This window comes from Pelodiscus sinensis, chromosome 3 (genome assembly GCF_049634645.1).
Source record: "Pelodiscus sinensis isolate JC-2024 chromosome 3, ASM4963464v1, whole genome shotgun sequence".
Lineage (NCBI taxonomy): Eukaryota > Metazoa > Chordata > Testudines > Trionychidae > Pelodiscus > Pelodiscus sinensis.
This window is the reverse complement of record NC_134713.1, coordinates 78,695,341-78,718,642: the sequence shown is the minus strand read 5'-3', so window position 1 is coordinate 78,718,642 and position 23,302 is coordinate 78,695,341. Positions and strand designations below refer to the sequence as shown.

The window sequence follows — 23,302 nt, the reverse complement described above, 5'->3', positions numbered from 1 at the left end:
TCCCTCTTTACTCATTTAAAAAAAAGAATCTCAGACGTGTGGAATAAAACCTCCACAACTAACTACTTTTAAGCTGTCTGTGCCTATTTTTCAGCACATTGAAGAAAGTAAAAAACCAAAAAAAAAAAAAAAGCCACATTATTTTTCTAAAAGAGATGTTCTAGTTCAAATAGGTATTTATTTGGGGAAGCCCATATCATGTGTTACACAGTGATCACAATGGTCCCTCCTGGCTTTATAATTTCTGGAGGGTTTATAATTCCCTGGCACAACTAATTTCTTTATATTGAAAGACTGAATTTTCTGCCCTTGCCCAGGGAATACTATTCCATTCTTTTATTAGAAAAGGAAGGAGGAAAGTATGTTTGTTTTGAGCTATTTAGAGCGAGATGCACAGGTTTCATCTTGCCAACTTAAGTTTCCTATGGATTTCTTTATTAGCTAACACTTACCTGACCAAAAAAACAAAGAGTTTAAGAAATATTGAGGTGCATCTGTTTAATTCTCCACTTGGTATGTGCTGAGACATGGTATGATCAAGTGAACTGAGCATGGTTCTGGGAGATAGCAGAGACTCATGGGTTCTGATTGTGATATGTTGGAAGCCTCTCTATCTGACTTTTCTAGCTTTTTACATTGTGCTTATCACCATGATATGCATGTCCGAGTAAATCAGTCTCTGTTTACCTATCTGTAAAATAGGTAATTCAATATCTCTCTCACAAAGGTATTGTGGGGCTTGTATAGCAGGTGTACAGTAGACCATTAAAAGAACAGCACCAATACATTTTTTGGTGGGGGAAAGGGGAAGGCTGCAGAGAGCCTGCACAGAAGGCCAGCATTTTCTGTATGCCACAGGACAAAACTCAATGGGGGCTCCATTGCCAGTAAGAAATTTAGGAATGGGCTTATGGATCCACATCTACAGATCTCTATTCACCATTCCACCACTGTGAGGGGGCATATGAGTGGTAGCTGCCTGTGCTAACACAACTCTGTGAGCTGAGGGGGAGGGTTCTGTCCTGATTTTTGAGGCTTTCCATGGCACATCACCCAGTTAGTCAGGGTTTGCTGAGGAGAGGATTTACCACTTAACATTTGTACATTGCTTTGAAGACGTGAAGGTGTTAAATATTTTAGTCACATAAAAAAATCTTAAAATACTAATTGTAAGTATTTTTAACTTACTTGACACTATAAGCCTGTTCTAAAGCCCGCAAAGGTCAGTGGACAGACTCCTGATTTCGGTGGGCTTTTGATCAGGCACTATATTTGTTGTTCTTTAGTAGATGTGACATTATCTGATTAGAATATGACCTATAGATCACTGTTACAACTAGGGATATTAGAGTTTAACTTATCAATTAACTTTACCGTTTAAACTTCTGACCACCACCAGGAGCCTGTGGGTTCGGTGTATGAGTAGCCTGCAGGTCTGGCAACCTGCGGAGCATTTAACCATATAACTGACTGAAATTCATCCAGAAATTGATACAGAAGAAGCATTGTGAAGGTGGTTGTGGGAGGGGGCAAGCAGCTTCGTGGGAGTTGGTGCTCATGGGGAGCCAGCTTAAAATCTGACTCCCCATGCGCACCAGCGCCTATGAAGCCACTCTCCCCACGTATAACCCGTTATACATTTACCAAAAAAAAAGAAATCCCAAACCAAAACAACCAATAACTTTTTAACATCCCCAGTTCAATGATGGCTGAGTAGACACTTTCCTTTGTATGTAAATGTATTGTATTAAGTTTCCAAATGTTCCTAAGTTTACTGAAGCTGCATTTGCTTTGCTGATTCTTATTCTTATTTCCTCAGAGCATACACCATCTTGTCGTATTCTGCTTCCAAAATATTTGATCTACCCTCTCTAGCTCTTCATTGTTGATTTTGATGTTTAAATCTGTATCTCCAATTACCATGGTTTAACATTTTTAATCTCATGTAATTTTACTCCTGCTTTAAGCACTTTTTGAAAATCTTGTCATTACTTATTTTCCCTTTCATTTCCTGTTTAAAAGTACACTGAAACAGTAATTATAGCTTGTTTTTCAAACGTATGCTGCTGAAGCACTTGCTCCCCCATCTTTTACTACAGCACAGAAAACCTAACTTGCCATCTTTGTATCTGCATGTCCTGTTAGAAGAGTACAAACAATCTCTCTCATTAAATATTTCTGTTTTCAGAAGTTTGGAATCACCATCCTTGCAGGTTTATAAGGCCAGGCTTGACAAAAAGCACTGGCTGGAATGATTTAGTTGGTTTTAGTCCTGCTTTGAGCTAAATGATCTCTTGAGGTCTCTTTCAACGCTAATCTTCTCTGGTCTTATGAATTCTGCCTCTGGAAACCCCAACAATCTTCTAGCAAGGTAGATTTAAATCACCAGATAGAAAGCCTCAATTTAAAATTTCCATTATAATCAACATACCATGATGGAAAATTGTTGAGATTTCTTGAGGAAGAGTTACAAATCTCATGAAAACATATATATATATTTAATAGGGGAAAATTGTTTTGATTCTGCTAATAAATAGCTTCAGTTATTTTCTAAAGAAAGGAACAATCTCATTGGTTGATATAATAATTGTTTCCATGATGGCTAGAGTAATAAATATTCATAATTTGAGAACAGAACCAACCAAAGCTTAGATAGGGAGTAATCTGTAAATAGATCATGTACAGGCAGTCCCCGGGTTATGTACAAGATAGGGACTGTAGGTTTGTTCTTAAGTTGAATCTGTATGTAAGTCGGAACTGGCGTCCAGATTCAGACACTGCTGAAACTGACCGCCAGTTCTGACTTACATAGAGAATCAACTTAAGAACCCCAGGCGTCCCCAAGTCAGCTGCTGCTGAAACTGATCAGCAGCTGATTCCAGGAAGCCCGGGGCAGAGCAACTCTGCCTGGGGCTTCCTGTAGTCAGCGCTGGTCAGTTTCAGCAGAAGCTGACTTGGGGACGCCTGGGGCAGAGCAGCTGGGGTGCTACTGGACCAACCCAGCAGCACCCCATCTGCTCTGCCCCGGACGTCCTGATTCAGCCGCTGCTGAAACTGACCAGCAGCGGCTGAATCAGGACCTGGGGCAGAGCAGCTGGGGTGCTGCCGGGTTGGTCCAGTAGTGCCCACGGGCGCTGCAGGACCAATCGGCAGCGCCCCAGCTGCTCTGCCCCAGAGTCCAAAACAAAAGCCTGGTCTGCAGGGGGGGGGGGGCACACTAGCTGCGCCCCCCCCCCCCCCAGCAGACCAGGGACACGGGGAGCAGAGCCGCAGCGGCAGCGGGGTGCCGCGCCTCTGAGGCTTTGCTCTGGCAAAGCCTCAGAGGCGAGGGACCCCGCCACGGCTGCGGCTTCAGTCTGGGTGCCTGTGGTCTGCTGGGGACGGCCCCCAGCAGACCACAGGCACCCGGACTGAAGCCGCAGCCGCGGGGGGGTCCCGCGCCTCTGAGGCTTTGCCAGAGCAAAGCCTCAGAGGCGCGGGGAACCGCCGCTGCTGCCGCTGCAGTCTGGGTGCCTGTGGTCTGCTGGGGACGGTCCCCAGCAGACCACAGGCACCCAGACTGAAGCCGCAGCCGTGGCGGGGTCCCTCGCCTCTGAGGCTTTGCCAGACGGTCTCCAGCAGACCAGGGGCACCGGAGCAGCTTACAAACGGGGCTTTCTCGCCCCGACTTCCGGGGCGAGAAAGCTCCGTTCGTAAGTGCGGATCCGACATAAGTCGGATCCGCGTAAGTCGGGGACTGCCTGTATATGGGCTCAATGTATGATCCTGATGAGATGCATCATGATGTTTCCTGTAGTAAGAGGCCAAGTCGCTGTATGTGCAATAGCACAACTACTGGGTCACCATAGGATGAAATCCTTAATACAATACAATACAATACAATACAATACAATACAATACAATACAATACAATACAATACCTTTTGTTGCACATTTATAAAGCTTGACCTCAAAAGTTAGATGTTTTCTGATCTCAGTTGGTAGCCTTTAACTCAGTTCTTGATAGAGGCTCATGGATTTAGCATATTTATGTTTTTATTGTAAGAGATCATAATAAATTTAATCCTTAATATATTCAGTATTAAATTAAGCTTTTGTTTTAAAAAGGTTTATTTTTTAAAACCAAAACTTATTATAATTTAAGTAATAAAATTACTACTTATTTTTTATTAAAAAAAATCACATTATCGTCCAGAAGCAGCTGGATATGCTTAGAAAGGTCTTAAATTTCAGAAGTCTACAGAAGTTAAATCTGTAATGCCAAATTCTAGGTTTCCTAGTATCCCAGGGATTCTCAGATTTTTTTTAATTGTAGTGGTTTATTTTCAAGCTCTTCATACTCAGTGGAGTACTTTAGTTGCTGTGCTCTCCAAACTCATCAAAGTCTGCAAAATAAAATTAAAAATCTGGCAACTGTACATGGAATACATGCTTTCAGGCCCAGAGGAAAAAATGCAAACTTTCTAGTGATTGACTTCAATGATTATGGATTAAATTCTGGTGCCTTTAAGTCAGTGGAGTTTATACTGTGTCAGTACTCTACAGTACTTTCTTTCTCGTAATGTAGAGGCTTTGTATGTTTAAAATTTCAGGTTAGATGACTGCAGTAGTCTGCACATATGCAGATCCATGGGTATGTCTACACTACCCCGCTAGTTTGAACTAGCGGGGGTAATGTAGTCATCCGCAATTGCAAATGAAGCCCGGGATTTCAATTTCCCGGGCTTCATTTGCATGAAGCCGGCCGGCGCCATTTTTAAATGCGGGCTAGTTCGAACCATTTCATTTTCACATTTGTTTTCTGGACACTCAGCTGGGGAAGTTGGAAATGAAGTAAGGGTAGAAAATAAGCACTGGCATTAACAAAAAGAGTGGAAGTGGAACTCCCATCATTTGTAATGTACAGGCCTATCATTTTGCTGTACACTTGACTAAGATACAGTCTCTTTTGGGTTCAGTCACTATGTTGTAGCGTGCAGCTCTTCTAATTAGAATTAAACCACAAATTATTTTTTCAATTTGATTTAGGTCTCCATTTTTAGGAAGTGTTACTTTTTTTTTTTTTTTTTTTTTTTTAAATAAAATCACTTCATTTACAGTTAGGATTGCCAGTTTTGGTAGGAAGTGTTCCTAAAGACTTCATTACATGACATAGTCTTTAATTAAAAATTAATCTATAATTTCTGCAAACTCCAGGACAATTCTGGAGGGTTGGCAACCTTACTTACAGTACAAGACTGCCTGGGGGAGCAAATGGGTGATGCTCAGAATTGTATTAATTGGCTTTGGAAGAAGTCACATCCTGTCCTCTCCAGGCAGGAGGAGGTTTGAGGCAATGCAGAACTTTGGAGAGGAGGTTGCTGCCAGGAAAACAAGGAGCAATAGGAGTGAGTTAGATGAATTTTAGAAGTTCCCTCTCAAACTAATCAAGACACACACATACATAAGCCACCTTTGGGTTATTAGTTTTTTTCCCCTTACACAACAGCTGTAAAAACTTTTATTTAAATATACAACAATATTTTAATCCCAGGGAACTTTAATCCCTGATCCTCTTTCTGTATGCACAGTTGAGTATGGCAAATAGAGATATTACACAAGAGAACTTGATTGTACATGTTTTATCACTAGCTGATGTTGGCACAAGGCTTTGTTGTTCATCCTGAAGTATCAAGTTTTATGCTAACACACTATGTTTTTCATAACACTGTAGTCTTCTTGTGGTGATGGATTCTGTTTGTGGTCTTTTCACTCTACTGCATGAAACTAATACCTCTAGTGATTGAAGCTATTATTCAAGGTTTTAATACGAAGAACACAGTGAGCATGTGCATGCTACCATCAAAGGCTTTAGAAACATCCTGTCTCAGATTAACTCTTAGAAGGCTAAAAGTGGAGAAATAGGATTTTCAGAATTAGGTAAAATTATTAATTATGGGTCTGTTACAGCAAGTAGAACTCCCTCTTTAATCAATAGTAGTGCTGTGCTTAGAGGCCTTGTAGAATTGGGCCAGTTTTGTTATCCTGGGTCTCATGATGTCCAATGCCTTAGGATAAGATTTTTGTCATGGGTTGTTTTTAGCAAAATTCATGGACACATTGTGGACTTTTACTAAATTCATGGAAGCTAAATTCATGTGGACTTTTACTAAATTCATCCTGTCTATGACTTTTACTAAAAATAACAGCAAGCTGACTGCAGGGGGTGGTGCTGCAGTGGTGACTGATTGTGGCTGCTAACTGCTTCAGGGCCTCTGCTGCCCATGGTGACTCAAAACTCTAAGGCAAGGGTGGGCAATAATTTTTGATAGGGGGGTCATTCCCAAGATTTTGGAAAGTGGTCGAGGGCCACACTCTTCCATGGTATTAATAGAGGAACTGCGGAGTCTGAGGTGGAGGTTGGGTGCAGAAGGGAGCTTGGGGTAAGGGATTGGGGTACAAGAGGGAGAATGGAGTCTGGGAGGGAGTTTGGGTGAAGGCAGTAATTGTTACCTAGGGCAGGGAACTGTGATGCAGGGGTTTGGGAGGTGACCTAGAGTAGGAGGGGATTGTGATCTCAGGCAGGAGATTGGGGTGCCAGATCTGGGAGGGGAGTATGGGTGCATGTGGAGTAGCAGGACAGAGAGTTGGGGGAGGAGCTGAGGTGCCAGAGGCAGATTCTCGCCAGGAGACTTACCAGGCTGCCTGCTGAGCTAAAGGCTTGCAGAGCTTAAAATGTTTCTCTCTGCTCGGCCATGTGCTTGAGTGAGTGAGCGGGAGGGTTGTGTTTTGTGACTGCCTGTTAATCAAACAGGCAGCTCCCATTGACCAGTGTCTGTCCAGAAACCGGCCAGTGGGATTGTGCTCGGGGTGGGAGCAGCATCTGAATCTTCCCCCTTTCCAGACTCAAAGAGAAAGCGCCCCGCAGCTGTGTTTCTGATTGGCATGCAGGGTTGTGGGGCAAGCAGGTGGGCCAGCCTGGGGCTCCCCACTGCCTCCACAGGCTGGATCTGGTGGCTTGGCTAGCTGGATCCAGCCTATGGGCTGTATTTTGCCCCTGCCTGCCAAAAGGAAGTTTTTACCTAATCAAAGTTTGGCTTATGCCCTGATGCATGATGGTTTGTGTGACTTATAAAAATATTTTCACCATACCATCCTAGGACAAATTATTCTACAACCTGGACATGTTGAAATGAAACCTGGAGTACATATTTGGAATAAATCTATATAGGATATTGTTGCATATAATTAAATTATAAAGCCTTCATCTCAGAGGGGTAGTCATATTAGTCTGTATTAGCAAAAACAACAAGCAGTCCTGTGGCATCTTAAAAGACTAACATTTATTTGGACATAAGCTTTTGTGGGTAAAAAACATTGCATCTAACCAAGTATATTTTACCCACAAAAGCTTATGCCCAAATAAATAAATCTGCTAGCCTTTAAGATGCCACAGGATTCCTTGTTGATAAAGCCTTTATGATTTTCTGAAAGATAATATTCCCCAGTTCCTTCTCAAAAATGTATGACAGAAGAATTTTTTTCAGCTAATAAAAACATGCAAAAATCAAGGTCACTTAGTGATGTCACGTGTTCTCAAAAACAATGAATTGTCCTGTAGCACCTTAGAGATTAACCAAAAAAACCCCAAACCCTATAGACTGTAATATAGTTACAGATGAACATGGCTACCCCTCCAAGACTATTAAAAACAATTTTACATTCAAAATGTATGGTCTACTAAACAAATGTTATTTGCAGTTAAAATATATTGAAAGGCCTGAAAAGAATTCATGTGCAAGAAAAATTCTGAAGTAACTATGCTTCTGTATTTTTTTTTCTGACACCACTGCATTAATCTGGTACCAGGTTTGGCTGGTGCTCTTGGGAGTTGATTGTGTTGAAAACAACTATTAATAAAAGTACATTCTTTTATTCCAAACACAATACTCTCCCACAGCCTGCTCTTTTAATTTGACAATATTTGAACAAAAAGAAAGAAAGGCTTTCACAGTTACCTCCCAGATACCAATGGCCTGAAACTGGATTACCTTGTTATTTACTCCTTGTGCAAATTTTACATCATAATCAAGTATGAGTCCAATCAGAATTTGGATGGGAGATCTGTTGTGACCATTAAGCCTATAAAATTTACCATAACCATAAGCTCAAATGTAAAAAGCAAGTGAAAAATCATAACATTTTACATCATCTTATATTCTGAGTACTTAAAAATTAATGCAAAAATAAGTTGTTTTCAAGAAGCACATATTATAAACAAGTGCCAAAAGAAATATACAAAGAAGATAGATTAGTTCAAACAAAAACCCCACACCTGCTAATACAATTAAAAGAGATGCAGAACCAAAAGTTAATTAACCAAAATTGGTGGACAAACATCAGACTTAATTTGTAGACAAAATAATCAGGAAAAAAACTGTAACCCACTTTTCCTCTTTTGAGGTTCCTTAAAAAGAGACTTTAAAATAAATTAATCTGGCTCTCTCATCTCCCATCCCATGTTGCATCGTTGCATAGACTTTTAGGCAGGGGTGGGCAATAATTTTTGATAGGGGGCCACTCCAAGATTTTGGAAAGTGGTCGAGGGCCGCACTCTTCCATGATATTAATGAAGGAGATGTGGGGTCTGGGATGGAGGTTGGGTGCAGAAGGGAGCTTAAGGTAAGGGAGTGGGATGCAGGAGGACTCTGGGACAGAGTTTGGGTGAAGGAGGTGGTTGTGACCTAGGGCAGGAGACTGGAGTGCAGGGGTTAGGGATGTGACCTAAGGTAGGAGGGAATTGTGATCTGGGGCAGGAGATTGTGGTGCCAGATCTGGGTATGGATGTAAGAGGGGGACAGAAGGTTTGGGTATGTTGAGTGGGGAGGTGGGGAGGGGCAGAGAGTTAGGGCAGGAAAGTGCCGGGGTGCCAGAAGTAGGCTGTGGCCAAGAGACTTATTTGCCAGCTGCCAAACTAGCCTGCCTGCCTGCTGAGCTTAAAATGTTTCCCAGCCAGCCAGCCTGGCCATGTGCTTCATGAATAACTGAGCTGAGGAGAGGGGGGCCTCGTTCTTCTTGGCTGCATGTTATTCCAACAAGCAGCTTACACTGGCTAGGGTCTGCCAGAAACTGGCCAATGGGAATGTGCTAGGAGCGGGACTGCTCCTAAAACTTGCCCCCACTCCTTCCCCTCCAGTTTTAAAACAAAAACCGAGCCCTGCAGCCGCGTTTCTGCATGGTGCGCGGGGCTGGGCAAGATGGGGAGCCTGCCTGGGGCTCTCTGCAGCACAGATCCAGTGCCTAGGCCTGCTCTAGGGCCAGTGGATGACAGGTCTAGGGCCCACACTGTGGCTCAGAGGTCTAGGGCCTCTGTAACGCATGGTGACTTGGAGTCAATGTTCTCTCTAATCTTTTCCATCCATGTGCAGAATAAACTTTATGTGCATCCAGGCATGTGTGAATGCGTACCATCAGTAGAAACACAAACCTAGCAGTGGGCACATAACTTATGGTTAACTAGCTGAGCGGCACTGGAATCTCTCCTGAGTGGCAACCCAAGCACTCAGCTTTTTGGGAACGCTGCTTGGAGCCCTGGGACTTACACTGCCCACAGCAGTTCAGAGCTCTGGGGCTGGCAGCTCAAAGCCCACTTGGAGCTCCAGGCCCCTTGCCTCCCATAATGGTTGAGAGCCCCAGGTCCGTGCTTCTGGTGGCTCTGATAGCTCCAGTGCTGCTATCATGGTGCTGAAGAAAACATCATGGAGATCTCTGAAAGTTATGGAATCTGTGACATCTATGACGAACTCTTATCCTTGTCAGTGCCTGAAGTTTCAGAACATGGCAATCCCTTTCTTCCCCCCACCACAGTCCCCAACTTCTGATGATTTCCCCTGCTAGTTGTGCAGTGCTATATATAAGTAAAAAATGTCATGTGTAAAGAAGTCAAGCCTAGAAAGTTAAACAGTTTAGCCATATAATTATGTGATATGTAACCCCAGGCACATTAGAAAAACGTAACTATTTCAGTAGTTTACTCAAAGGACATAAGGAGCTGTTAAAATCAATCCTATTTGTTTTTGAAGCATCTCTTTAAATTGTAGTTCATTGACGCTGTAGATGTCCCAGCTTTGTAATGATGCTACTTTTATGTAAGTAATGGGTAAGTCCTTACGGATATACTTAGTGCGAACTCGTCATACCGAGGATGATTAATACAGGGAAAACTAACATGGCATACCTTCAATCAGGGGTGGGCAGTAATTTTTTGCCGGGGGCCACTTCAAAAATTTTTGAAGTGTCCCTGGGCCACACTGGAAGGGGCGGAGCCATGATGCTTCTGAGAGCCCCTTTGCCCCCCCTTTCCACTAAGCACCCAGAGCCTACAGCAGCACAGGATGCCAGGCAGGAGCCGGTCTGCAGGAGGAGCAAGTTTAAAACTCTCGCGGACTGCCTTCTTGCTGACCTGCGCTGCTGCCTCTGATACAGGTGGCAGCAGCCCCTGCCCACAAGGGTCCAAGCTCCCCATGGACAGAGGCTCCTGGGGACCAGAATCTGTCTGCGGTGAGCCCAGGCTCATCACTTACAGGGGCTGCTTCCGTGAAACAGCCTCTGCCCGCAGGGAGCTTGGACCCCCCTCAGACAGGAACTGCTGCTGCGAAACAACCTCTGCCTGTGGTGGGCACAGGCTGGTCTGTGGGATGCAGAGCAGTCTCTGTCCACTGGGAGCTCGGACCTCCTGTGAACAGGGGATGCTGCTGTGAAGATAGAGGCAGCAGTATTGTGTGGGGGAAGGCAGAACAATGAAGCTGGTGCTGGGGGAAACTGTCTTTTAAGCTGGCTCCCGCTCCTCCCCACTTGCTCCTCCCCACTGATAGAGAGGCAGCAAGGAGGGGGGAATGTGAGTAGTCTACAAGATTAACCGATAAGCCTAGGTTTATTGGTCAATCATACAGTCTACTACTTGTTGACATCCCTAATCCACTGCTCCTGCTCCAAACACCGACTGCACAGTTCCCATTGGTTGGAAACTGCATCCAAATGGAGCTGTGGTTGCAGTGCCTGGGGGCAGGGGCAGTACCCAGAATTCTGCCCTCTTACCCCACCTAGGAGCTGCTGCCAGAAGGATTTGAAGGTCACTTTTGGGGGCCTCCCAAGATAGGCACTGCATCCCAACTTCCAGCTCAGAGCTTGCACTCCCACATCCTTGCCTGTACCCAAACTCCCTTCCAGAGCCCACACTCCTCCTGCACTCCAACCCAGGCTCAGCCCAGAGCCATCCCTCCACTCTGAGGTCTGTGATTTACAATTTGTGTTTTTAAGCATAGACTAGGAAAACAACAAACCTCCCAAGTCTGTGATATTACACCTGCCCCTTAACCTGGCCTTAGCATATGCTGAATTCTGAAACCATAATATAAGCATGACAAAGGATACCATGTGTATGCTGCAGATTATTAATAGAGTATCTGATGATTATCACAGATGGTCATTGAGGGCGATGCCGGTACATGGGGGCTCCCAATCGCAGGAAGGGGAGTTGGCGGAGTAGAAGCACAGTGCTCCCTTCTTTCAGCGCCTCACCCACAGGACAGCATCTGGCTCCCTGCTGCCCTGGCCTTGAGATGCCACCAAAATTAATTCAGAGCTCCCCCACTGAGCTGGTGTAGACAGTCTCTGTTTCTTGTCCTATTTCAGGACCTTCAAGCTGTATAGCCTGTTATTCTTCAGAAACTTGGTGCGTGGTCCAACATACCTCCAGAGACTATTCCAAAATGAAGCATTTCCATTATGTAGTTAGGCAGAAGTTCTTGTAAGGGCAGAAGAAGAGAGACAAACGCCAGGAAGAAAGGGTGAGGTCTTCCACCCAAGTGGAGGAGAGGGTTTCAGTAAAGGAGCAGGAATTTCCAAAGCAGACCCTGGAACAGGAAGGGCAGCATAGGGAGGAGGAGAGTGCTCAGTGGATAGAACTAGTCCCATCTTTTGCTGCCTTCCTGATTCTATGGTGTGATCATGTGCAACATACCCTCAGTCCAGCAATAGCTTGGATAGCTCTGTATCAGGGTGGCCTGTGCATTCAGGATGCATGAGTGGCTGGGCAGGGCAACTAAACCCCATGCAGTCTTCCTTCTTCAAATTCTCTCAGGTGGGGACCTCCTCTCCTCTCCCCTCTTAGGCTCTCGAGGTGTGAAGGGGGGATGTATAAAGAAGGGAAAGCAGAATGTAGGGCCAGGGATGATGTAGCAGTAGGGGATTGTACAGTAGACTTCCGATAATCCGGCACCTTTGGGACCCAGGTGGTGCCAGATTATCAGAAATGCCGGACTATCAGGAGGTACTCTGGCAGGGGCGGGTCTCGTTGGAGGGGAACAGCGCCGCAAGGGCTGAACCCTCTGCCATTTTAGAAGAAGGCAAAGCCTGCGAGCTGCGGAAGCAGAGAGGAGGAGAGAGGCAGGCAGCAGCCTCAAGAAGTTCTAGTCAATTACACTTCCCCGGCTAGATCCACAGCCGACAGGCTCTCGATCTACCTTTCCCCTCTACTGCCTGGGGCGGAGAGTAGGGGGTCGGCGGGCGGGGGTCTGAACCCTCCCTCCTGTTGCAGGGAGGCAAAGCCTGCAAGCGGCAGAGCCACAGAGGCAGTGAGAGGCAGGCAGCTGTTTTAAAATTTTCTAGTCAATTACACTGCCTCAGGCTGGATCCACAGCCAACAGGCTCTCAATCTACCTTTCCTCTCTACTGCCTGGAGGAGGGAGGGCAGGGGAAGGTAGGGGTTGGTGGGAGAGGGGCCGGAGGTGTGCCAAACCAGCCTGCAAGGGGCAGAACCAGAGAGGGAAGGAGAGGCAGGCAGCTGTTTCAAGAAGTTCTAGTTAATTACACTGCCCCGGCAACAGGCTCCCAATCTACCTTTCCTCTCTACTGCCTAAGGGGGAGGGAGGTGGTGGGAACGGGTAGATCCGCAGGTGACAGGCTGCTGCTGAAACTCACAAGGAAGGGGAGATGATCTCTTGTGAGTTTCAGCAGCAGCCTGTCACCTGCGGATCTACCTGTTCCCGGGTTCTGGGTTGCAGTTGGTGCCGGACCATCAGACGAACCGGACCACTGGATGCCGGACCACCGGAGTTTTACTGTATTGTGTATTAACTATTTCCTGCTCTTTTTTTTGGTCTGGTTTTGCAATGGCAGTGGGTCTCCTGAATGCTGTGTATGTTTTACTATTTTAAGACATGTTTACAGATAAAGGACGTAATGTTTTCAAGAAAATATATTGCTATCTCTGCATCACATTATACCATCATAATTAGAGATAAAACTAAAAACGTGTTTAGGAGCAATTAAGCACTAGTAAGAAAACAGTATTCCTCTATTTAGCTAGATATAGCAATTCACGTTTCAGTACATTCCATCTGTACACCCATGTTACCCCCTCTCCCACACAACCAAATTCCTTATTCACCATGTCATTCAGACTTACACTGCATGTCAGTAAAGCCCACACCTCGCACAAGCACTGTCCCCCACCAAAAAATTAATAAGTCACTTTTCCTCCACAAGCATATTCCTATGGGTACTATTCCCACTCTTCCATTGGGCCATGCAAGTCCACAATGTGCAAAGACAAAGCTCCCTGACTTCTGCTGCAATCAGCTCTCACAGCGGTAGCTGCACTTTTTGGCAGAGGATACCAATCCAGCGACCCCTCATTACCTTAGGTCAGCTCGGGGCAAATGGCTTCAACTGGCTTCACAAAGGTTGTGAAGAGCACAGCAAGCCATAGTACTGCACTCAGCACTGATGACACTGGAATCCAGACAGACAACTCCAAGAGGTTGAGCACATTGAGCCACACCATTCCACAGTTGTTAAGAATGTAATTAAATCTTCTTTTGACAAGGCTTCTGAAACTAGAGTAGGGTTTTGTAAGCCAAAGCAGAAGGGGTGCATGGTCTCCCCCACAATAACAATGGGGACAGTAATTCCATTTGAGTAAATGTCATTTGGTGGGAATAGTGTCCCAGCCTATCTATGAATGTGGTCTCCTGAGCAAAAAAACTCAGGCTGTCACGGAAAAGTTCACAAAGTCAATGTAAACATTCATAAATCTGCCTTTCTGGCCCACATAACAATGGAGCAGTGGCCTCTGTAGTGTGTACTCAGGTGCTTCTTTAGAAGGGCAAGCTATGGGCACATAAGTCCCATCGATGGCCCTGGCACTGTTAGGAAACTCCATTCTCTCAAAGCCAGCAGTTACCTCTGGAACAACACCAATGCCTGCCACCTTGGATTAACTCACACACCTGATTGCCTCAATTACCTTCCCGTTCACTTTACCCACAGTCGGCTTTCCTACCCCAATCTTGTTGGCAATGAACTTGTAGGAGCCAGGACCCAAGGGCGACCTCTGATATGTCTCCTTATGTTGGGGAGAAGCCACTCTCAAAGCTCCAGAAATGTAGCTTTCTTCATGTTGAAAGTTCTGGACTCACTGCTATTCATACCCAGTCTGCATGATGATGGGATCCCACCAGCTTGTGCTTGTGCCTCGGCTCCAGAAGTGGTGCTATGTAAGGGACATCAGCAGCAATGCAGGTCTGTTGAGTAGCATCTGTCAGTGCTAGCCTGAGATGCCAGGGTACAACGCCTCCTCCTCTGCTGCCTTCTCTTCCTATAGTTCCATCAAGAAATCCATCACGTACCTTTGCGGGGGACAGAAAACACCATCAAAATGTCCACAAGTGCCTCCCAGATGCTGTGCCGGTTTTCTAACACAGGAGTGAAAGCGCAAGCAACAGAAGTTTATCAAAATGCACCTCATCCATATTGCCGGCACCGAGGTCTGGGCATGCCCAGACCAAAATAACTGCTTGGCAGGCTATTCAGACTTCCTTAACACGCAGGGCTAGCTGGAAAATTTTCCCATGGTGTACCACAATCCTAGACTTGAGTGGCCACACTTTGAGGGGAGAGGAGGAAATGACTCTGGGATATGATTATCTTGACTTGGATCTGTGCACTGTAGAACCTAGTTTTGAGCATGTTAGAAAAGTCTTATTGTAGGGGTAAAACACAATGTAGATGCTCAAGCCTAGGGATTTGTAACATGAGTCAGCTGACTCAAGTCCCATTAACCTGGGGCTTACATTACAGCAGGGCTGGGCAAAATACGGCCCACGGGCTAGATCTAGGGTTGCCAAATGGTTTAACCTAAAATACCGAACACTCCCCCCCCCCCCCCCCCAAAAACAAACAAACAAACACTGGAGAAAAAAATCTGTTGAGGAAAAAAGAAAGGGAGACCAAAGTTGTTGGGGGGGGGGGGGGGCGGGAAGGGACCCCGAGAGTTATTAAGCAAAAAATAAATAAAACAGCATGGCCCCTTTAAGAAAAGTCTTTAGGTTTTTTGCTGGTGGCCATCTCGTTTTCTTGATTGGTGCCAGAAGGTAGCTTTCCTGTGGAACCAGGTAAGTGGAGGGGGCCAAAGATGGGAGAGCTGGGGGCTGGGCCTGGTTGCTGAGTGTGTGTAGGGTTGCTAGGTGTCTGGTATCTTTGCCTCCTGGCAGGGAAAAAAAATCAGAAAATACCGGACATTTTAGGTGTCCGGTATTTTCTGAATTTTTTTTACCGGACAGGAGGTGAAAATACTGGACTGTCCGGGTCAGTACCGGACACCTGGCAACCCTAGCTAGATCTGTCTTGCAAAGCCACTGAATTGGGCCCACACGCCAGCAGGGAGCCTTAGAAAAGTCGTTGTGGGGCCTTGTTTGTCTTTGAACAACTGTGGAGTCGGGGGTCCATGGAAGAGAGGCTTTGCACATTTCCCCCCCATTCAACACAATTGGCAGTATTCCAGCCAATGGGCTTCCTGTTTGAAAAACAGGCAGTGTGAGAAGTACCTCTCTCCCCTCCTCTCAGGCTTACAGCTATTCACAGATGCACTTGGCCCCTGTAGCCTGTGCAGGGGCATGGAAGGCAGGGAGCCTGCCTGAGAAACCTGCTGGTTGGGAGTTGTGCAGGTAAGTCTCCTGGTCAGAGCCTGCCTCTGGCACCTCAGCCCCTCCTTTCTCCCAAGCTCCAGCCCCCTAACCCTGCACCCATACTTCACATAACCCAATTCCTCTGCTTCCTCTCCCGCACCCATACCTCCTCCCAGGCCCTACACTGCCCCAGGTTCACTTCCCCAGTCACAACCCCCTCCTTCACCCAAAGTCCCACCCAGACCCTCCCACCTCCTCCTGCACCCCAATCCCCTACCCCAAGCTCCTTTCTGCACCCAATTTCCATCCCAGACCCCGTACCTCCTCCATTAATATACTAGAAGAGCACAGTCCTTGACCACTTTCCAAATTCTTGGGAGTGTCTCTTCATCAAAAAATATTGTCCACCTCTGGTATAGACCTACAGGAGCAGTTTTGATCTGTTCCTGATGTGATGCAGCTTATGCAAAGCAGAATGTAATGTTGCAGTCTAGTCCACTGTGAGAACAAAAACATCAGAAAACCTAGAGAGAGAAAGCCACCGTGATTCTTTAGCATCCTACAATATGAAAGAGAATCTCATTTCAGACGGTTAATACCTGAGTTATATTTTCTCTGTCAACTAGTAATAAAGAGAATTTTCAGGTGCCAAGGCAACAATGGATGCCCTGTAACTCCACTCCTGTATGGAATATCTGCAGGTTTCTACACTTCAGAATAGCTTACACAGCTGTTTGGGTACTCCTGGTTTTGCCTAAACACTATTGCCAGACTTCATTCTTATTTCAGCTTTCAAACCTGTCAGGTCTACAGCCTTCTTGTCATCACAAATGATATGTAGCCACATGAAATACTTAACTTTGACATCAGCAGTTTGAACATAACATTTTGAAATCAGAGTATCAATGGCCACAAGTGGGTTTCTTGATATTTTAGCTTCTGTGACATGCAGTGTGGGACGTAAGTCCTTGTTTAACAGCAAAAAATTAAAGGAAGCTAAAAAACAACATAGAGAGGGGAATTGCGTGGCTACTCTTTGGCTATTGGTGCAAAAGTTTCTAAAATGTTCAGCATATCTTCACTGTTAAAATGAACAAAACAAAAAACCAACAAAAGTTATCTGCGGATCACTTGGCTCATATTCACTCACAAACTGTTTTTACTTAACAAAAATAATGAACTTGTGATAGCAGGTCAAGGCAAAAACCTCCATCTGTTCTGGAGTTACTGTCTAATAATCTTTGCCTTTGAGCTTCTCCCTTTTTCTCCTTTTTCTGATTTTGTCCATTCATTTTGTCCCCTATATCCCTAAAATTTTTCCTATATTCTGAGGAGAGATGGCTGCCACTTGCTGTGTGTGTCAGCTTAATGGGAGGTTCCCCCTTCCTCCCCAAGATTTCAGCTCTCTCAGTATTCAGTCCAGTTAGTTTTCTTTCCTTTTACTTTATTGATTTTAGACCTTATTGTCTGGAGACCCTGTTGGGACCATAGACAGTTTTGGTTTGGTTAGTTGTTTGGTTTGGTTAGTTGTTGCAAATCAGTGTTATGAAGAACCATGTTTGTCTTTCTGGATGTTTCAATTAATCACAAATGGCCTAGGAAAGATAGACACTACCTAATTTATTATAAGACTAATGGACTGTCACAATCCAAAAAATAATCTTTTTGGTAGAGCTCAATCAGAAGGAATTTGTCTTAATTTTAGTATATTTCTGCATATACTTTTGTGTGTGTGTTTGAGGGAAAGGCTAGATTCTAAAATGACAAAAGCATGGTTCATTAAGGGAGGTATTGCTGCTGGGAGTACAGCACCCTGTTGGTATGCAAACATTTCTAAACGACCTTTCCTGTTCTACTTTCTGTGGGTAGTATTGTTTGAAAAGCTGACAGGATTGCCAAGGTTTTGAGCTCATGGGCCCCACACAGAGTATGAAAAGCATTCACTGAAACTAGTTCCTTCTGGAAATGAAAATGAGGAGTTATAATATTGTGGGCAACAATGCCGCCATTTTTCAGGAAAACAAAAAATTCTGATAACTCTTTCTTTTTAGGCTAACATGAAAGAATAAAAGACCTTTTATTTAAAAATTCAGAATACCATGTTGAATTATAAAGTTAGAGTTTAGCAAAAGAAAACCTACTGATTGTTGAGGTTTATTGTTGATGATTACTGTTTTCAGTATAAGGTTCCTGTGTTAGCAGAATGGCATGTTCACCTATATAATTTTTTTAATGAACGATTGTAGGATTTTAGCAATTCACATTCTGATTTTGTGCATGTCAGTGTCACATTTTAGAAAACTTTATACTTAAATGTAAATCTCATTTAATATATTGTGCCCCTGCATTTTGTGCTTTTACTGAGAGATGTCATTCCTTCAAGTGGTTTTTTTCCCTGTATTTACAGATTATACGATGGCACGTAGACCTACAGCCTTGGGCTAGTCCAACTCCTTCCTTGAATTATGAGGCCTTGAGGTTCCTGAAATATATCACCACACCTCAGGTTGGTTTTCATTTTGATATCCAGTTTGAAAACAATTTGAAAAACACAATCAGTTTTTCTCCCAAAAAGAGTCTTTAACAGGAGTTTCAATTACTTCAGTACCCCATCACATTGCATCTTGTTTAGAATTAGATATTTTGTTTCAGAAAGTGTGCAATTTAAAATCAACAATCAACTTAAATATAATAATCAAGAGAGGCTAGAATAGGGTGGGCAAGATAAGGCCCATGGGCCGGATCCAACTTGCCTAGCTGTTTGATTCGGTCCATGGCCTGCCCTGTCACTCGCCCAATTGAGACCTGCGGGCAAGGGAGTGCACAAAGTCATTAGCTGTTCAAAGTGGCTGGCAGTTCCCTCCTCCCACCAGGAGCATGCATCACCTAGAGCTGTGGTCACCTACCGGTCGATCACGATCGACTGGTTGATCGCAAGGCCTCGACCAGTCAATTGCGAGGTTTTCAGGCCCCCTCCATTTTTCCCCCCACCCCAAGAAGCCCCACTACCTACCTCCAGCGACAATGGAGGTAGTGCCGGCTTCCTGCGGGGTGGATGGAAATCCTGCAGCTTCACGCCACTTCCGCAAGTTTCAGAAGTGCGCTGGCTGCTTCCCTCCCTCAGGTCTGTGGCATGCCGGGCGTGCTGCGGGAGGGGGCGTCGGCCCTGGAGGAGGAGTGCGGTGGCTTCCCTGCACCGCGGGAGGGGTGAGTGGGCCCCGAAGAGGAGCGCAGGAGTTTCCCTGCACCGCGTGGCGGGGGAAGGGGTCAGCCCTGGGGGAGGTGTGCTCAGGGGCTTCCCTGCACTGCGGTGCGGGGGGAGGTGTCAGCCCCGGGGGAGGTGCGCACAGGGGCTTCCCTGCGCTGTGAGGGAGGTTTACCCCCGGGGGTGGCGCGCTTGGGGGCTTCCCTGCTCCACGGGAGGGATGAGTTGGCCCCAGCAGAAGCGCGCACAGGGGGGAGTCAGGCCCGGAGAAGGCACGCGCCGGCTTCCCTGCGGAGGGGGTGGGGGAGAAATCCTGGGAGGAGGTGGGTGCAGGGGACTCTCTGCCTCCACTGGCACTTTGTTCCCTTTCCCCACTCCCCAGCCACAGAACTCTGTCCCCACTCCTCCGTCCCCAGCCACAGAACTCTGTACCCACTGGCATCCTGTCCCCTGCTGAAGCACCCACTAGCACCCTTCCCTAGTACTATGTCCCCTGCTCCCACCAACACAGTTGGGGCCACATTAGGTGGTTTTTTATGCATCTCACTTGTGTGGCCGCAGCTGACTTTTCTGGGTGACCCCTGACTCAAAACAGGTTCCCTGCCCTTCTCATAAATAAAGACAATGCAGAAACTTTTTATGTTTGACACAGTATTTTATTTAAAAATGAAGCCTGGCCAACAAACCCCCAATTGGGGCCAAGCCTCCATCTGGCCACAGCATCATAACACTCCTGCACTCCCCTTTCCCCCAGACCCTTCATCTGAGCCTATCATACACTGGAACCCCCTGCCCTGAGCCCCTCACACACCCCAACCCAAATTCCTGAACCCTCACATCTAGAAGTCTGTGGCTTGCTTAGTACCCTAACCCTACATCTGACCCCAACACTGCCTGGTCTGGAGCCCCCTCCCTGAGCCAGCATTCCCTTATCCAACTTCTCCTGCATCCAGATTTCCTCCTAGAAGCTTGCACCTCTCACCCCTTCCCACAACCAAATCCCTTATTCCCACCCCAGAGCCTACAAATCCTGTCTCAACCTAGCGAGGGTACGGCTAGACTGCAGGAGTTTTTCAGGATTCCAGAGATATCCCAGAAAAACTCTTCTGCATCCAGGGATGCGTTTGTTCTTCCGCTTCTTTTAGCGGAAGAGCAAACATGATCTTTCGGTCACCCCTATATTCTTCTTTCCACGAGGAATAAGGGGGCTTCCAAAAGAAGGGGTTTTTCTGACATTTAGTCAAGTCTAGACAAGCCAAATGTTGGAAAAACCTCTTCCTACAGAAGAACTGGGAAAAAAAGCAGCAGTATAAGGGTTGGGGATAGCAAGTGATGGAGAGGAGGAAAATAGAGAGGGTGGGGCTTCAAGGAAGGGGCGGGGAGGTAGATCTTGGCTTGTTCTGTCATTTAAAAAGTGATGTTGGGTATAAACATGTTGGAGACCACTGACCTAGAGGGAATCACCAGCCGTTCTGAACAGCAAATGACTTTGCACACTCCCTCACCCCCCAGGTCTCGATTTGTAGCTACACACATTTTCTTTAAAAATATGCATTTTGGGTACCTCAACCAGTTTAGGAAAGGTGTCAGGTTCCTATATGTTAAACAGGCTTCCTCAATAATGTCAATAGAGTTCTAATCTTTCTGTAGCAAGATATTCTTATACTCACCCACACATTGGTGAAAGGAGGAGGAGAGAGGTTAATTTTCTAAAGTGCTGAATATTTAGAAACCCACTTGAGGTTAAAGGGAGCTGCAAGCACTCAGCAGATTTGAAAATCAGGCCTGGATGTCTTGCTAAAGATGTAAGTTTGTACAATGACATTTGTATGTGTTTTCCACCCAAGAAAGAATGGGAAGTGCTACTAGATAGTTAGAACAAGGAGGGTATTCTAATACTCATATCTCCCAACATGTCATTTCTGAACATCTTGACGTGTCTATGCAGTGTCTTGCATCTAAGAATAACAAAACTTTATAAGATGGGTGTTGTGTCACTCCCATAAGAGATTCTTTTTTCATACAGTGTTTGTGAGGATGAGAGAGCAGAGAATCTGTCTTTGAGCATGTATACCATTGTTCCTGTCTATTGGTAATTGTATGGTAACATGTCTCTGCTTATCTGCAGACCTATGAGTGCCTTAGCTGTGTGTTTAGAAGTACCTGAATCATTCTTCCAATGACATCTGTTCCCTAAGCACTCACTAGAATGAACAGTACCGAGAAAGCAGGAGTGAAGATGTTTCGAATGAAGGCAGTAAGATCTAAGTGGTCCAAATTACTGGTACTTATACTTCTTGTTGTCAGGTAGAGATATTTAGGCTGATGAAGGTTCAGAGCACAGAAAACTGTCATTGTTCAGTGACTTAATGAATTGTGGCAGAATCTGCTAGTGGTGTCAAAACCTACAAGAGCATCAATTAATAAAGAGTTTATAGCTTTTGACATGGCAATCAAGAAGTTCAGTTCTCAGAGTAATTACTGACTCCTTGGCCAGGCATAAATGAAGTCAAGAAATGAAAGAGACCCCTCATTGCTGATCTTACATCTGCTACAGAATTACTGATGAATACTGATAGCCCTGTATAAAAGGTGTGAAGGCCACAAGAAATGACAGATATTTATAGAATTGGGTATCGGGTCTTGTTTTTCTTGTGGACTGAGCAAGTTTAAATGAAATGAAAGACCGGTGCTGCCGAATCAAGAAGATACCATATCCCTTGAACGCAGCAAGGTGTGCACCTGGGGGGAAGGGGGGCACTTTAAATATTAAGATTAGATTATCATGAGAACATTTATATGTTTTATTCATTATTATTTGTATTAAAGTATCACCAAGGGGCCTCAACCAAGATTGGAGCCCATTGTATAAATACCTAGTCAGAGACAAGCCCCTACCTGAGAGCATGCAATCTAAATAAATAATAAAGACAGGAATGATGGAGAGGCAAACAGGCCCAGACAAGTGAAATGAGTTACTTAAGATTTTGCACGAGGTCAGTGGCTGAACTAGGAATGCAGCCCTGGGCTCCTGGCTCCCCATATAAAGTCCTCTCCTTTTTCCCAGGCTTCCAAGAGCTGTTAAAAGCTTTCTAAATTCTGAGCATTGTATTTTCCTAAGTATCATGAATCAATTAACTATTAGCATTATGAAGTTTGTTTATTTTACTGTGAATTGATTTCCTGTAGCATGTAGATTTTTTTAAAATATATTTCAAAATGAGCACCAATGTATTGTGTGTTTGTTTCCATGCCAGTTGTTTGCTGATTTTTATATGACTGAATGGTAGAGAGAAGAAAAGCTACATTCTTATTTATGGCTTAGTGAATCCTGGGAACAGCATGAATAACAATTCTTTGTTTTCATGAATTTACCATAGGTGGTATGATAAAAATTGGGGGAAGGGAGGATGGGAAATGCAGCAGGCAACCCTCCAAGTGGTAATTTTTCAGATAATGGTATTTTAAAGATTAGGCCTTATTAAAAGTGACTGATTGGTTTATTATAGAGGATATAGATAGTGACTACTAGAATTGTAGCAGGAATTGTAACTTCCATTTTAACTTCATTATTTAGTTGTTGTGTCTCATCAATTCCAAGTAGGCTGGGGTCTGTGCTTTCCTAGTGTTGGCCAAGATTGGGAATTGGATGAGAGTCAGTTGTCAGAGGTTCTACCTGGATGAAACAGAAGACAGCAGCTTTGTTTGTGTGTAAATTGTCTAGCACACTGATAGCACTGTATAAATAATAATAGTGAATACAAACCTGTAGTCTAGGTAATCAAGTGCCACAAGATTTTTCCCCCAATGATACAAATGGAAAATTCAGTTTCAGGTGTGAAAGGAGCACTTTATGCTCAAGTGAACAGATTTTAGGGAAATAGATTAGTATATAATACAGAAGCTTAGTTATGCCTTTAATATTAGTCTTAGGAGGGATTTTTCTGATCCACCACATTCTTCAGCCAACAAAAGTAACAAACAAGGAAAAAACAACCAGTTTTCATAGCCATGTATCTGATTGTAACTCAGTTTATAATTAAACCATTTTTAATTTTCCACCCCTTCACTTTTCCCCCTCAAAGTAAACCAACAGTAAAGAAATTAGTGTTCTGCCTGTTATATTAAAACAAAACCTCTTCTGATTTCA

The 23,302-nt window shown here is 44.8% G+C and overlaps 1 protein-coding gene across 6 annotated transcripts in view; it reads left to right on the top strand.

Annotated features, from left to right (window-relative positions):
* The window catches only part of METTL24 (methyltransferase like 24), a 101,941-nt gene that overhangs the window by 20,264 nt on the left and 58,375 nt on the right, over positions 1-23,302 (top strand). For all 6 annotated transcript variants that reach the window (XM_075923114.1, XM_075923115.1, XM_075923113.1 and 3 more), the window contains exon 2: positions 18,355-18,453. In XM_075923114.1, coding sequence (XP_075779229.1) covers positions 18,355-18,453 — 99 coding nt within the window. The remainder of the gene's footprint in view (positions 1-18,354; positions 18,454-23,302) is intronic.